The 13,753-nt window shown below is 43.8% G+C and overlaps 1 protein-coding gene across 1 annotated transcript in view; it reads left to right on the top strand.

Annotated features, from left to right (window-relative positions):
- The window catches only part of stpg2 (sperm-tail PG-rich repeat containing 2), a 74,131-nt gene extending 60,950 nt beyond the window's left edge, over nt 1–13,181 (top strand). The window contains exons 12-14 of the mRNA XM_055918712.1: nt 60–175; nt 8,492–8,639; nt 9,630–13,181. Of these exons, the coding sequence (XP_055774687.1) occupies nt 60–175; nt 8,492–8,626 (251 nt within the window). The 3' untranslated portion in view covers nt 8,627–8,639; nt 9,630–13,181. The remainder of the gene's footprint in view (nt 1–59; nt 176–8,491; nt 8,640–9,629) is intronic.
- Nucleotides 13,182–13,753: the final 572 nt, after the last annotated feature.

Raw genomic sequence — 13,753 nt, 5'->3', positions numbered from 1 at the left:
CTCTCCTCCTCTGCCCTCCCCTCTCCCTCTCCTCTACTTTCCTCCCCTCTGTCCACCAGGTCCAGGTCAGTATAGTCCTGACATCAAGTCCAGTCCCCAGATGGCTCTGATCGTGTCCAGAGAGGATCGCTTCAAAGGCCCCAAGAACACCAACCCCGGCCCAGGCACCTATGAGGTAACTCACTATCAGACTAACTTTTACCATGTAACATCAGTCTACCTGAGATGCTTAAACGTACATGATTTGCCCCAACATTATGAGAATATCGGTTTCAAAATCGATTCAAACACTTTATTTGTGACATTTTGAGCTTGCTTGTCTTAATAAACCAATAGAAAAGTCCCAAAATTGCTGCACATTTTGTATTTGTTTTTTATTATGGATCCCCATTAGTTCCTGCCAAGGCAGCAGCTACTCTTCCTGGGGTTTATTATAGATCCCCATTAGTTCCTGCCAAGGCAGCAGCTACTCTTCCTGGGGTTTATTATAGATCCCCATTAGTTCCTGCCAAGGCAGCAGCTACTCTTCCTGGGGCTTATTATAGATCCCAATTAGTTCCTGCAAAGGCAGCAGCTACTCTTCCTGGGGTTTATTATAGATCCCCATTTGTTCCTGCAAAGGCAGCAGCTACTCTTCCTGGGGTTTATTATAGATCCCCATTAGTTCCTGCCAAGGCAGCAGCTACTCTTCCTAGGGTTTATTATAGATCCCCATTAGTTCCTGCAAAGGCAGCAGCTACTCTTCCTGGGGTTTATTATAGATCCCCATTAGTTCCTGCCAAGGCAGCAGCTACTCTTCCTGGGGTTTATTATAGATCCCCATTAGTTCCTGCAAAGGCAGCAGCTACTCTTCCTGGGGTTTATTATAGATCCCCATTAGTTCCTGCCAAGGCAGCAGCTACTCTTCCTGGGGCTTATTATAGATCCCAATTAGTTCCTGCAAAGGCAGCAGCTACTCTTCCTGGGGTTTATTATAGATCCCCATTTGTTCCTGCAAAGGCAGCAGCTACTCTTCCTGGGGTTTATTATAGATCCCCATTAGTTCCTGCCAAGGCAGCAGCTACTTTTCCTAGGGTTTATTATAGATCCCCATTAGTTCCTGCAAAGGCAGCAGCTACTCTTCCTGGGGTTTATTATAGATCCCCATTAGTTCCTGCCAAGGCAGCAGCTACTCTTCCTGGGGTTTATTATAGATCCCCATTAGTTCCTGCAAAGGCAGCAGCTACTCTTCCTGGGGTTTATTATAGATCCCCATTATTTCCTGCCAAGGCAGCACCTACTCTTTCTGGGGTTTATTATAGATCCCCATTAGTTCCTGCAAAGGCAGCAGCTACTCATCCTGGGGCTTATTATAGATCCCCATTAGTTCCTGCAAAGGCAGCAGCTACTCTTTCTGGGGTTTATTATAGATCCCCATTAGTTCCTGCAAAGGCAGCAGCTACTCTTCCTGGGGTTTATTATAGATCCCCATTAGTTACTGCAAAGGCAGCAGCTACTCTTCCTGGGGTTTATTATAGATCCCCATTAGTTCCTGCAAAGGCAGCAGCTACTCTTCCTGGGGTTTATTATAGATCCCCATTAGTTACTGCAAAGGCAGCAGCTACTCTTCCTGGGGTTTATTATAGATCCCCATTTAGTTCCTGCAAAGGCAGCAGCTACTCTTCCTGGGGTTTATTATAGATCCCCATTTAGTTCCTGCAAAGGCAGCAGCTACTCTTCCTGGGGTTTATTATAGATCCCCATTAGTTACTGCAAAGGCAGCAGCTACTCTTCCTGGGGTTTATTATAGATCCCCATTAGTTACTGCAAAGGCAGCAGCTACTCTTCCTGGGGTTTATTATAGATCCCCATTAGTTACTGCAAAGGCAGCAGCTACTCTTCCTGGGGTTTATTATAGATCCCCATTAGTTACTGCAAAGGCAGCAGCTACTCTTCCTGGGGTTTATTATAGATCCCCATTAGTTCCTGCAAAGGCAGCAGCTACTCTTCCTGGGGTTTATTATGGATCCCCATTAGTTCCTGCCAAGGCAGCTACTCTTCCTGGGGTCCAAACACATTAAGACAGTTACATTACACTTAAAACAAAAGATAAAACAGTACATCATATAACACTGACACTCCACCACATACACAACACACCATACAACAATATTACAATGTACCTGCGTGTAGAGTGCGTGTGCTAGCGTGTGTGTGTGTATGCGTGTATCTGTGCATGTGTGTGTGTCTCTTCACAGTCCCCACTGTTCCATAAGGTTTATTTGTATTTGTTTTTTAAATCTGATTTTACTGCTTGCATCAGTTACCTGATGTGGAATAGAGTTCCATGTAGTCATGGCTCTATGTAGTACTGTGGAATAGAGTTCCATGTAGTCATGGCTCTATGTAGTACTGTGGAATAGAGTTCCATGTAGTCATGGCTCTATGTAGTACTGTGGAATAGAGTTCCATGTAGTCATGGCTCTATGTAGTACTGTGGAATAGAGTTCCATGTAGTCATGGCTCTATGTAGTACTGTGGAATAGAGTTCCATGTAGTCATGGCTCTATGTAGTACTGTGGAATAGAGTTCCATGTAGTCATGGCTCTATGTAGTACTGTGGAATAGAGTTCCATGTAGTCATGGCTCTATGTAGTACTGTGGAATAGAACTCCATGTAGTCATGGCTCTATGTAGTACTGTGGAATAGAGTTCCATGTAGTCATGGCTCTATGTAGTACTGTGGAATAGAGTTCCATGTAGTCATGGCTCTATGTAGTACTGTGGAATAGAGTTCCATGTAGTCATGGCTCTATGTAGTACTGTGGAATAGAGTTCCATGTAGTCATGGCTCTATGTAGTACTGTGGAATAGAGTTCCATGTAGTCATGGCTCTATGTAGTACTGTGGAATAGAGTTCCATGTAGTCATGGCTCTATGTAGTACTGTGGAATAGAGTTCCATGTAGTCATGGCTCTATGTAGTACTGTGGAATAGAGTTCCATGTAGTCATGGCTCTATGTAGTACTGTGCGCATCCCATAGTCTGTTCTGGACTTAGGGACTGTGAAGAGACCTCTGGTGGCATGTCTTGTGGGGTATGCATGGGTGTCTGAGCGGTGTGCTAGTAGTTTAAATAGACACCTCGGTGCAGTCAGCTTGTCAACACCTCTTCCAAAAACAAGTAGTGATGAAGTCAATCTCTCCTCCACTTTGAGCCAGGAGAGATTGACATGCATATTATTAATGTTAACTCTCTGTGTACATTTAACAGCCAGCCGTGCTGCTCTGTTCTGAGCCAATTGCAATTTTCGTAAGTCCCTCTTTGTGGCACCTGACCACACGACTGAACAGTAGTCCAGGTGCGACAAAACAGGAGCCTGTAGGACCTGCCTTGTTGATAGTGTTGTTAAGAAGGCAGAGCAGCTCTTTATTATGGACAGACTTCCCCCCATCTTAGCTACTGTTGTATCAATATGTTTTGGCCATGACAGTTTACAATCCAGGGTTACTTCCAGCAGTTTAGTCACCTCAACTTGCTCAATTTCCACATTATTTATTAAAATATGTAGTTGAGGTTTAGGGTTTAGTGAATGATTTGTTCCAAATACAATACTTTTAGTTTTTGAAATATTTAAGACTATCTTACTTCTTGCCTCCCATTCTGAAACTACCTGCAGATCTGTGTTAAGTGTCGCAGTCATTTCAGTCGCTACGGTAGCTGACGTGTATAGTGTTGAGTCATCCGCATGTCATTGGCTCTCCAGGCAGACTTAAACAAACACTGAGAGTATTTGAAAAGATCAAATCAAAGGGTATCTATCAAACACTCATCGTGACATTAACACAGGACAGTATTGAGCCATCCTCATCGTGACATTAACACAGGACAGTATTGAGCCGTCCTCATCGTGACATTAACACAGGACAGTATTGAGCCATCCTCATCGTGACATTAACACAGGACAGTATTGAGCCATCCTCATCGTGACATTAACACAGGACAGTATTGAGCCATCCTCATCGTGACATTAACACAGGACAGTATTGAGCCATCCTCATCGTGACATTAACACAGGACAGTATTGAGCCGTCCTCATCGTGACATTAACACAGGACAGTATTGAGCCATCCTCATCGTGACATTAACACAGGACAGTATTGAGCCATCCTCATCGTGACATTAACACAGGACAGTATTGAGCCATCTCTGTCGACTTGGACCACTGGAATATAACTGTTGTAGTAGCAAAGACAAATGAATGGTGTATTTCGCTTACAAAATGTAGAAAGTAATGCAAAATGTATTTCACAGGTATTTGACAAATGAGCTCTGTGATTCTGATGTGTAGGCCTGTGATTTAACGAGCATGGCAGTACACTCTACTGTAGTACCTATCTTTCTGTTATTTAGAGAAATGAAAGCTTTGGGAATTACCTTGTAGTCATAAAACTTGGGAAGTGTTTGATATGATCTCCTACCTCCAGTCTTATTAGGCTATGGTGCATTAAACATTACGGTGCAGAGAAACCTTTCAAAAGTGGCCCTCGCTGTTCAGTAGCTGTTCAATAGCTGGTCTGGTCTGGTGTGTCCCCCGCTGTTCAGTAGCTGTTCAATAGCTGGTCTGGTCTGGTGTGTCCCCCGCTGTTCAGTAGCTGTTCAATACCTGGTCAGTAGCTGTTCAATAGCTAGTCAGTAGCTGTTCAATAGCTGGTCTTGCGTCTGAAACTATGCTGTATATAGTTCACTAATTTTGACCATAGACCTTTTGACCATAGACCTTTTGACCAGAGACCTTTTGACCAGAGACCTTTTGAGCAGAGACCTTTTGACAAGAGACCAGAGACCTTTTGACCAGAGACCTTTTGACCAGAGACCTTTTGACCACTAGAGTAGAGTTAGAGTGCAGTATAGGAGTGTGGAGTTCACTAAAATAGGCAACAGCACAAAAAGAGGAATTCGGTGGGTTCCACATGCACTTCAAAAGGTTGACCTCCCCCCGTCCTAGTTCTGAGATCCACAAATTCACATGCTGCGATCTGTATTCACAGAGCAACTTGTGGCGGCAGCCCGATCTGTATGCCAGGAGCAACATTGGGAGAAGGAGCGGCTTGGTGCTTATTGATCTGTTTGATGTGTTTGGGAGGGTTCAGCACTAGGGTGCCCCGGGGTTGAAGTGCCCCGGGGTTGAAGTGCCCCGGGGTTGAACAGGTGATGGGATGCCCAGGGATTCACCACCACAGGGGTGACACACACACATACACACACACAGTCTCTCAAACACAGTCTCACAAACACGAACACACACACACACACACACACACACACACACACAGTCTCTCAAACACAGTCTCACAAACACGAACACACACACGAACACACACACACACACACACACACACACACACACACACACACACACACACACACACACACACACACACACACAGTCTCTCAAACACGAACACACACAAACACAGTCGCTCAAACACAGACCCATTTGCTTGCTCTGTCTGTCACAATAACATACGTCCCTAGACACTTTCAAACCACGTAGTTCCACCGTGCCATTCCAACAGTGTATTGATTTACAGTTGCTAGCCAATCACAGTGATATGAACTACAGTTACTAGCCAATCACAGTGATATGAACTACAGTTACTAGCCAATCACAGTGATATGAACTACAGTTACTAGCCAATCACAGTGATATGAACTACATTTACTAGCCAATCACAGTGAAATGAACTATAGTTACTAGCCAATCACAGTGATATGAACTACATTTACTAGCCAATCACAGTGATATGAACTATAGTTACTAGCCAATCACAGTGATATGAACTACAGTTACTAGCCAATCACAGTGATATGAACTATAGTTACTAGCCAATCACAGTGATATGAACTACAGTTACTAGCCAATCACAGTGATATGAACTATAGTTACTAGCCAATCACAGTGATATGAACTACAGTTACTAGCCAATTACAGTGATATGAACTACAGTTACTAGCCAATCACCGTGATATGAACTACAGTTACTAGCCAATCACAGTGATATGAACTACAGTTACTAGCCAATCACAGTGATATGAACTACAGTTACTAGCCAATCACAGTGATATGAACTACAGTTACTAGCCAATCACAGTGATATGAACTACAGTTACTAGCCAATCACAGTGATATGAACTACAGTTACTAGCCAATCACAGTAATATGAACTACAGTTACTAGCCAATCACCGTGATATGAACTATAGTTACTAGCCAATCACAATGATATGAACTATAGTTACTAGCCAATCACCGTGATATGAACTACAGTTACTAGCCAATCACAGTGATATGAACTTCAAGGTTGTGTCCTAAATGGCTCCCTATTCCCTAAATAATGTACTACTTTAGACCAGGTCTCTGGTCTCTGGTCAAAAGGTCTCTGGTCAAAGGTCAAAAGGTCTCTGGTCAAAGGTCTCTGGTCAAAAGGTATCTGGTCAAAAGGTCTCTGGTCATAAGGTCAGCAGGTGGTAGTCTACTCTAGTGGTCTTAAGGTCAGCAGGTGCTAGTCTACTCTAGTGGTCTTAAGGTCAGCAGGTGCTAGTCTACTCTAGTGGTCTTAAGGTCAGCAGGTGCTAGTCTACTCTAGTGGTCTTAAGGTCAGCAGGTGCTAGTCTACTCTAGTGGTCTTAAGGTCAGCAGGTGCTAGTCTACTCTAGTGGTCTTAAGGTCAGCAGGTGCTAGTCTACTCTAGTGGTCTTAAGTTCAGCAGGTGCTAGTCTACTCTAGTGGTCTTAAGGTCAGCAGGTGCTAGTCTACTCTAGTGGTCTTAAGTTCAGCAGGTGCTAGTCTACTCTAGTGGTCTTAAGTTCAGCAGGTGGTAGTCTACTCTAGTGGTCTTAAGTTCAGCAGGTGGAGCAGCTTGTTGTTTATTGATCCCTAGGGTGCCCCGGGGTTGAACAGGTGATGGGATACCCAGGGAATCACCACCACAGCAGAGGCGTACATAGTGGGGCTAGACACGCGTACGAGTACTCACATGCACACACACACACAGTCTCACAAACACAGTCTCTCAAACACAGCAGCTGTCAACATTTAGAAAAAAGTGTTCTAAAAGGGTTCTTCGGCTGTCCCTATAGGATAACCCTTTTGGGTTCCAGTTAGAACACTTTTTGGTTCCAGGTAGAACCCTTTTGGGTTCCATGTAGAACCCTCTGTGGGAAGGGTTCTACATGAAGCCCAAAAGGGTTCTACCTGGAACCAAAAATGTTTCTTCAAAGGGTTCTTCTATGGGGACAGCCGAAGAACCCTTTTAGGTTCTAGATAGCACCTTTTTTTCTAAGCGAGGTTACTGAGGACTGCTGAGGTTGTTATTCAGCCTGGTGTAGTCTACCCGATGACAGGAACAAATGGTTTTTACAGCCTCACTGATTTTGACTGACTACAAATTACATTTGATTAGATTAAACAACGACAAAAAATATTAGAGGAATAAGTTGTAAGAAAATGTTGTTTTGTTTAAAGAGCTGCGTGAACCACGTTATTATAGCAGTTATACCGATACGTTCAGAATTCTCTACCAGCGATATCTCCGTCTTGGCAAATTATGAAATGGGGTCAGGAGAGATATTTCAAGGTTTGAATTGTTGGCACACCTAACATTTTTATGTAGTCATATTCTGTAACACACAGGCCAGCATTTTTGTCTGAGATTGTCACTCAAACAAAAGGTCAAGTTGACCTTAAATGACCTGAGACTTTTTCCTCCACAAATCAGTGCATAAATCCATATATATTTCCTTTTTCCTCCCCCAAAAGTGTAGTGTCATCACTTTGCCCTTCCTTCCCCTTGTTGTGTTGCCCGCTGTGCTCTTTTCACTGTGTTTCTCTGTAGCTGCGGTCTAAGGAACTGCATCTCAGTGCTAGAGGCGGTACTATAGACCCTGGTTAAATTCCAGGCTGTATCACAACCGGCCGTGATTGGGAGTCCCTTATGGCGGTGCACAATTGGCCCAGCGTCATCCGGATTTGACCGGTGTAGGCCATCATTGTAAATAATAATTTGTTCTTAACTGACTTGCCTAGTTAAACAAGGTTAAATAAATACAATAAAAGCTAGTAGCTACATCTCTTCACTGAGGTTCTCTGTAGCTACATCTCTTCACTGTGTTTCTCTGTAGCTAGTAGCTACATCTCTTTATTTTGTTTCTCTGTAGCTACTGTAGTAGCTACATCCGCCATGTTATTGATCCCTCACCTACTGTGGAGTCAGCCCAAGGGACAGTTTCCCTCTTAACAGGGCTGCTCACCAGGAACACTTCACCCACTCACCTCTGTTGGAGGGAAACTGGGTCATCCTGAACCGCTGTAGCAATGGAAACATGGAATTCAGTTCTCATATGGATTACAACAAGGAGTACTGACCTTTTACTCATGCTGTTGCCCTTTAGGGAGTTCCTTCCCAGGTTGTTTGAATCTTTCCCTTTGTTTTGTTGTGTTTCCCTCTCAGCTCAGCCCAGCGATCATGGACACGGTTCTGAAGGGCACGTTCAACGTAACCCTCAACAACCCGCTGAGCAACCACTACCCTGCCCCTCACCTACTGAGCGCCATGCCGCCGCCGCTCACCCACAGCAGTGTATAGAGCAGGGTCAAAGGTGAGAGGGAGGTCCTTCTGCAAGCTGTACTGACACAAACTGTATCTGATAGCAGTATTTTACACATGCTCCATTTCAGCTTTGCATACAGTAGGCGAGAATGTGAGGTCCTGGGGTAGGGTGTCAGGGTTGGTCGTCAGGGTAGGTTGTCAGGTTGTTCCATTGCCTGGGGGAGATTGTGAGGTCCTGGGGTAGGGTGTCAGGGTAGGTCGTCAGGTTGTTCCATTGCCTGGGGGAGATTGTGAGGTCCTGGGGTAGGTTGTCAGGGTAGGTCGTCAGGTTGTTCCATTGCCTGGGGGAGATTGTGAGGTCCTGGGGTAGGGTGTCAGGGTAGGTCGTCAGGTTGTTCCATTGCCTGGGGGAGATTGTGAGGTCCTGGGGTAGGTTGTCAGGGTAGGTCGTCAGGTTGTTCCATTGCCTGGGGGAGATTGTGAGGTCCTGGGGTAGGGTGTCAGGGTAGGTCGTCAGGTTGTTCCATTGCCTGGGGGAGATTGTGAGGTCCTGGGGTAGGGTGTCAGGGTAGGTCGTCAGGTTGTTCCATTGCCTGGGGGAGATTGTGAGGTCCTGGGGTAGGGTGTCAGGGTAGGTCGTCAGGTTGTTCCATTGCCTGGGGGAGATTGTGAGGTCCTGGGGTAGGTTGTCAGGGTAGGTCGTCAGGTTGTTCCATTGCCTGGGGGAGATTGTGAGGTCCTGGGGAAGGTCGTCAGGGTAGGTTGTCAGGTTGTTCCATTGCCTGGGGGAGATTGTGAGGTCCTGGGGTAGGTTGGGGATTCTGGAATTCCTGTATACCTACCTGTGTTCGTCACGTGAAGGCAGAAGAGATATCATTACATTCTGAACTGTGTCGATGAGTGTGAGGCATTGATTGAAGGATTTTGGAGCTGGTAGTTTGTTTCCAGTAATTATCTGATGAGAACAGAACACAGTGTCTGGCCTGTGAGGCCAGGTTGTCTGTTTACCAGCAGTAACATTATTGATTTTTGTTTTCAGGGAGCTTTTTTGGAGGAAACCACAGACTTCCCTGATGTTTCAGCATTGGGAAAAACAATTAAAATAAATAGATGTTAAACAATACATGTTTATTTTACATTCTTTTGTAAACACACTGATAATTATTCAACAACCTTTAGAACAGGGGTAAAACTAGATTTAGCTGCAGGCCACTTTTTTTCTGAGTGGGTGATCAGGTGGGCTGAACATAAATTTGATCATTTATACACTGCAAATTGATTGCAAGTAAGCCCGAATAAGATATTGTGTTTGACAATAACATGATCATTTCATACCTTTGATTACATTGAGACACGCTCACATCTCCCACTGGGCACACCATGTCATTTCAACGTGGATCATTTGGTAATATTTAGTTGAGACGTTGTTCAATGAGATTAGAACCTATATTCACCCACTCAAAAAGACAGCCAAAAGTTAGTTACATTTCCAATGTGTTCTCACTACGCTTTAACCATCTAAAAGCACAACCAAATTCCAATGTGTTCTCACTACGCTTTAACCATCTAAAAGCACAACCAAATTCCAATGTGTTCTCACTACGCTTTAACCATCTAAAAGCACAACCAAATTCCAATGTGTTCTCACTACGCTTTAACCATCTAAAAGCACAACCAAATTCCAATGGAAAAACCATGTCCAACATATCAATTATCAATTTGTAGACCAACTAGAATTAAAGTCAGTATCACAGATGGAACTATCCAAGCAGAAGATACATATATTTGGTTGTGTTGACAAACAAACACAGTTCAATACCCAGTTTGTGTAACGGCTGTCGTCAGAAGAAGGTGAAGACCAAAACGCAGCGTGGTAAGTGGTCGTCATATTTAATAGAAACTGAACACTAAAAGGCAAAAACAACAAAGTGACAACGGAAACAGCTCAGTCAGGTGCAACACACACACTAAAGAGAAATTAATCACCCACAACACAAAATGTAAAACAGGATACCTAAGTATGGCTCCCAATCAGAGACAACGATAGACAGCTGCCTCTGATTGGGAACCACACCATGCCAAACACATAGAAAACCAACAACATAGAAAAAAGAACATAGACTGCCCACCCTAGTCACACCCTAACCAAAATAGAGAATAAAACACCTCTCTATAGCCAGGGCGTGACATGTTGATCTGTTGGATTCACATCTCAACCAAAAGTCACAGTTAAAGAATAGGACTAAATATAATCTAATTTAATCAAACTATAAATTCACTTTAAGTAATGTTTCATTTGAATTAGTTTTATTCTCAACTTAGATTTTTGGTTGAGATTGAGATGGGAATCCAACATATTAATGATTAACATGAAGATTAAATTTGAAATTACTGTATATGTATAGTCTATTTGTAGTTGAATCCTGGGATGAATCGAAACAACAGCTGTTGATGCCTTTGTAAATATTATACAGGCCTAAATAGTATTATTGGTGATACGAGTAATAGGGTAGCTGTAGATCAGGGGTGTCAAACTCATTCCACGGAGGGCCTAGTGTCTGAAGGTTTTTGGTTTTTCCTTTCAATAAAGCCCTAGACAACCAGGTGTGGGGAGTTCCTAACTAATTAGTGATGTTAATTCATCAATCAAGTACAAGGGAGGAGCGAAAACCCGCAGACACTCGGCCCTCCGTGGAATGAGTTTGACACCTGTGCTGTAGATAGATCAATTCTCCAGTAGGAGATGCTTCCCAGTAATAGGGTAGCTGTAGCTAGATCAATTCTCAAGTAGTCCTGATAGTGGAAATAATGTTGAAGATCTGACGTTGTTTTAAAGCTACAAATTCAACATATTTTATAAAAGGTTTGTCTATGTCCTCCCCTCAGCAGCCCCCAATGTTTACCACCTACATTCCACGTCACAATACGTTGACAAATTACATTTAAACAATGTTGATTCAACCAGTTTGTCTCTGTATTTTTTCGCAGGAATGCTCGGGAACAGATTTCATAAATGAAAATAATTTTTAGCTGAATTCAAGGTGATTTTACAGTATTATTTTGGTCCAACAATGAAAACTAATTTCGTTTTTTATTTGGGTGGCCAAATAATAGCAAAAGGTTTTCGCCAACGTCTACTTTGGAGGTTTCAATGGTCTGTCTCCAACCCCTGCGTTGGAGGTTTCAGAGGTCTGTCTACAACGTCTGCTTTGGAGGTTTCAGAGGTCTGTCTACAACGTCTGCTTTGGAGGTTTCAGAGGTCTGTCTACAACGTCTGCTTTGGAGGTTTCAGAGGTCTGTCTCCAACCCCTGCGTTGGAGGTTTCAGAGGTCTGTCTACAACGTCTGCTTTGGAGGTTTCAGAGGTCTGTCTACAACGTCTGCGTTGGAGGTTTCAGAGGTCTGTCTACAACGTCTGCTTTGGAGGTTTCAGAGGTCTGTCTACAACGTCTGCTTTGGAGGTTTCAGAGGTCTGTCTACAACGTCTGCTTTGGAGGTTTCACAGTTCTGTCTACAACGTCTGCTTTGGAGGTTTCAGAGGTCTGTCTCCAACCCCTGCTTTAAAGATTTCAAGGCAAACAGATTCACTTCAAATAAAAGTCTCGTAACTTATTTACCCATTTGGAAACAAAACAACTACCTCTTTACCTACTGTATTTATTTATTAATTTATTTTGCTCCTTTGCACCCCATTATTTCTGTCTCTACTTTGCACTTTCTTCCAATGCAAACCAACCATTCCAGTGTTTTTTTTAGTTTTTATTTTACTTGCTGTGTTGTACTCACTTCGCCTCCATGGCCTTTTTATATTTTTATTTATTTATACATATATCTGTTTGCCTTCACCTCCCTTATCTCACCTCACTTGCTCACATTGTATATAGACTTATTTTTTTATTTTTTTCACTGTATTATTGACTATATGTTTGTTTTTACTCCATGTGTAACTATGTGTTGTTGTATGTGTCGAACTGCTTTGCTTTATCTTGGCCAGGTCGCAATTGTAAATGAGAACGTGTTCTCAATTTGCCTACCTGGTTAAATAAAGGTTAAATAAATAAATAAATAAAAAACACTAATAAGATACTCTCGTTAATCGTGTGGTTCCACCCTTCTCTAGGCCCTCTCTAGGCCCTCTCTAGGCCCTCTCTGGCCCCTCTCTAGGCCCTCTCTAGGCCCTCTCTAGGCCCTCTCTAGGCCCTCTCTGGGCCCTCTCTATACCCTCTCTAGGCCCTCTCTAGGCCCTTTCTGGGCCCTCTCTAGGCCCTCTCTGGGCCCTCTCTGGGCCCTCTCTAGGCCCTCTCTGGGCCCTCTCTAGGCCCTCTCTGGGCCCTCTCTAGGCCCTCTCTGGGCCCTCTCTGGACCCTCTCTAGGCCCTCTCTAGGCCCTCTCTGGGCCCTCTCTGGGCCCTCTCTAGGCCCTCTCTGGGCCCTCTCTGGGCCCTCTCTAGGACCTCTCTAGGCCCTCTCTGGGCCCTCTCTAGGCCCTCTCTAGGTCCACATAGCACTCCACTGCATCCCAAATGGTTCCCTATCATCCCAAATGGTGCCCTATTCCCTATAGTGGACTCATTTTGAACAGGGTCTATAGGGCTATGGTCAAAAGTGGTGCACTATGTAAGGAATAGTGTACTAAAAGGGAAGCAGACCTTGTCTTATTCTAGGCACAGTGCCCAACACTGGATTCATGTACGTTCAGCCACCATACTTAGTCTGAATATGAAATAGTAAGTGATTCCTCAGTGCATATCCCAAAGCTCATCTCAACTTGGATATTAGGATAGTAAAATATAGATGGGTGTCTGAGCTCCCTGCTCATTATTGATGTTGAAACGATTGATATCCACATCCAGGATATCATGTCCAAATTGTACTGTATGTCTATTTTGTTTGCTAATAAAAACATGTTTTATTTTTTTCCTGTCCTTAGTTTTCATCCTATCACTGTTGTACTGTACGAGAATGCCAAGGGGGACGTTGCCCTTTCCAATAGTCACGACTACCCTTCAGGAGATCCTGATCCACAGACAGAATACTCCCTCTCCCAGAGAAGAGATTTATCCTCCGTTCCTCTCTTTCTCCAGATGACAGTAGATAAATCACATGCTTGTTTGCACTGATGCTTTGATTAGTCAACGCAGGGCCATACACTCACAGTATGAAGG

The sequence above is a fragment of the Salvelinus fontinalis genome, chromosome 4, assembly GCF_029448725.1.
Source record: "Salvelinus fontinalis isolate EN_2023a chromosome 4, ASM2944872v1, whole genome shotgun sequence".
Taxonomy (NCBI): Eukaryota; Metazoa; Chordata; class Actinopteri; order Salmoniformes; family Salmonidae; genus Salvelinus; species Salvelinus fontinalis.
The sequence above is the reverse complement of the archived record's forward strand: the minus strand, read 5'-3'. Positions and strand labels throughout refer to the sequence as shown.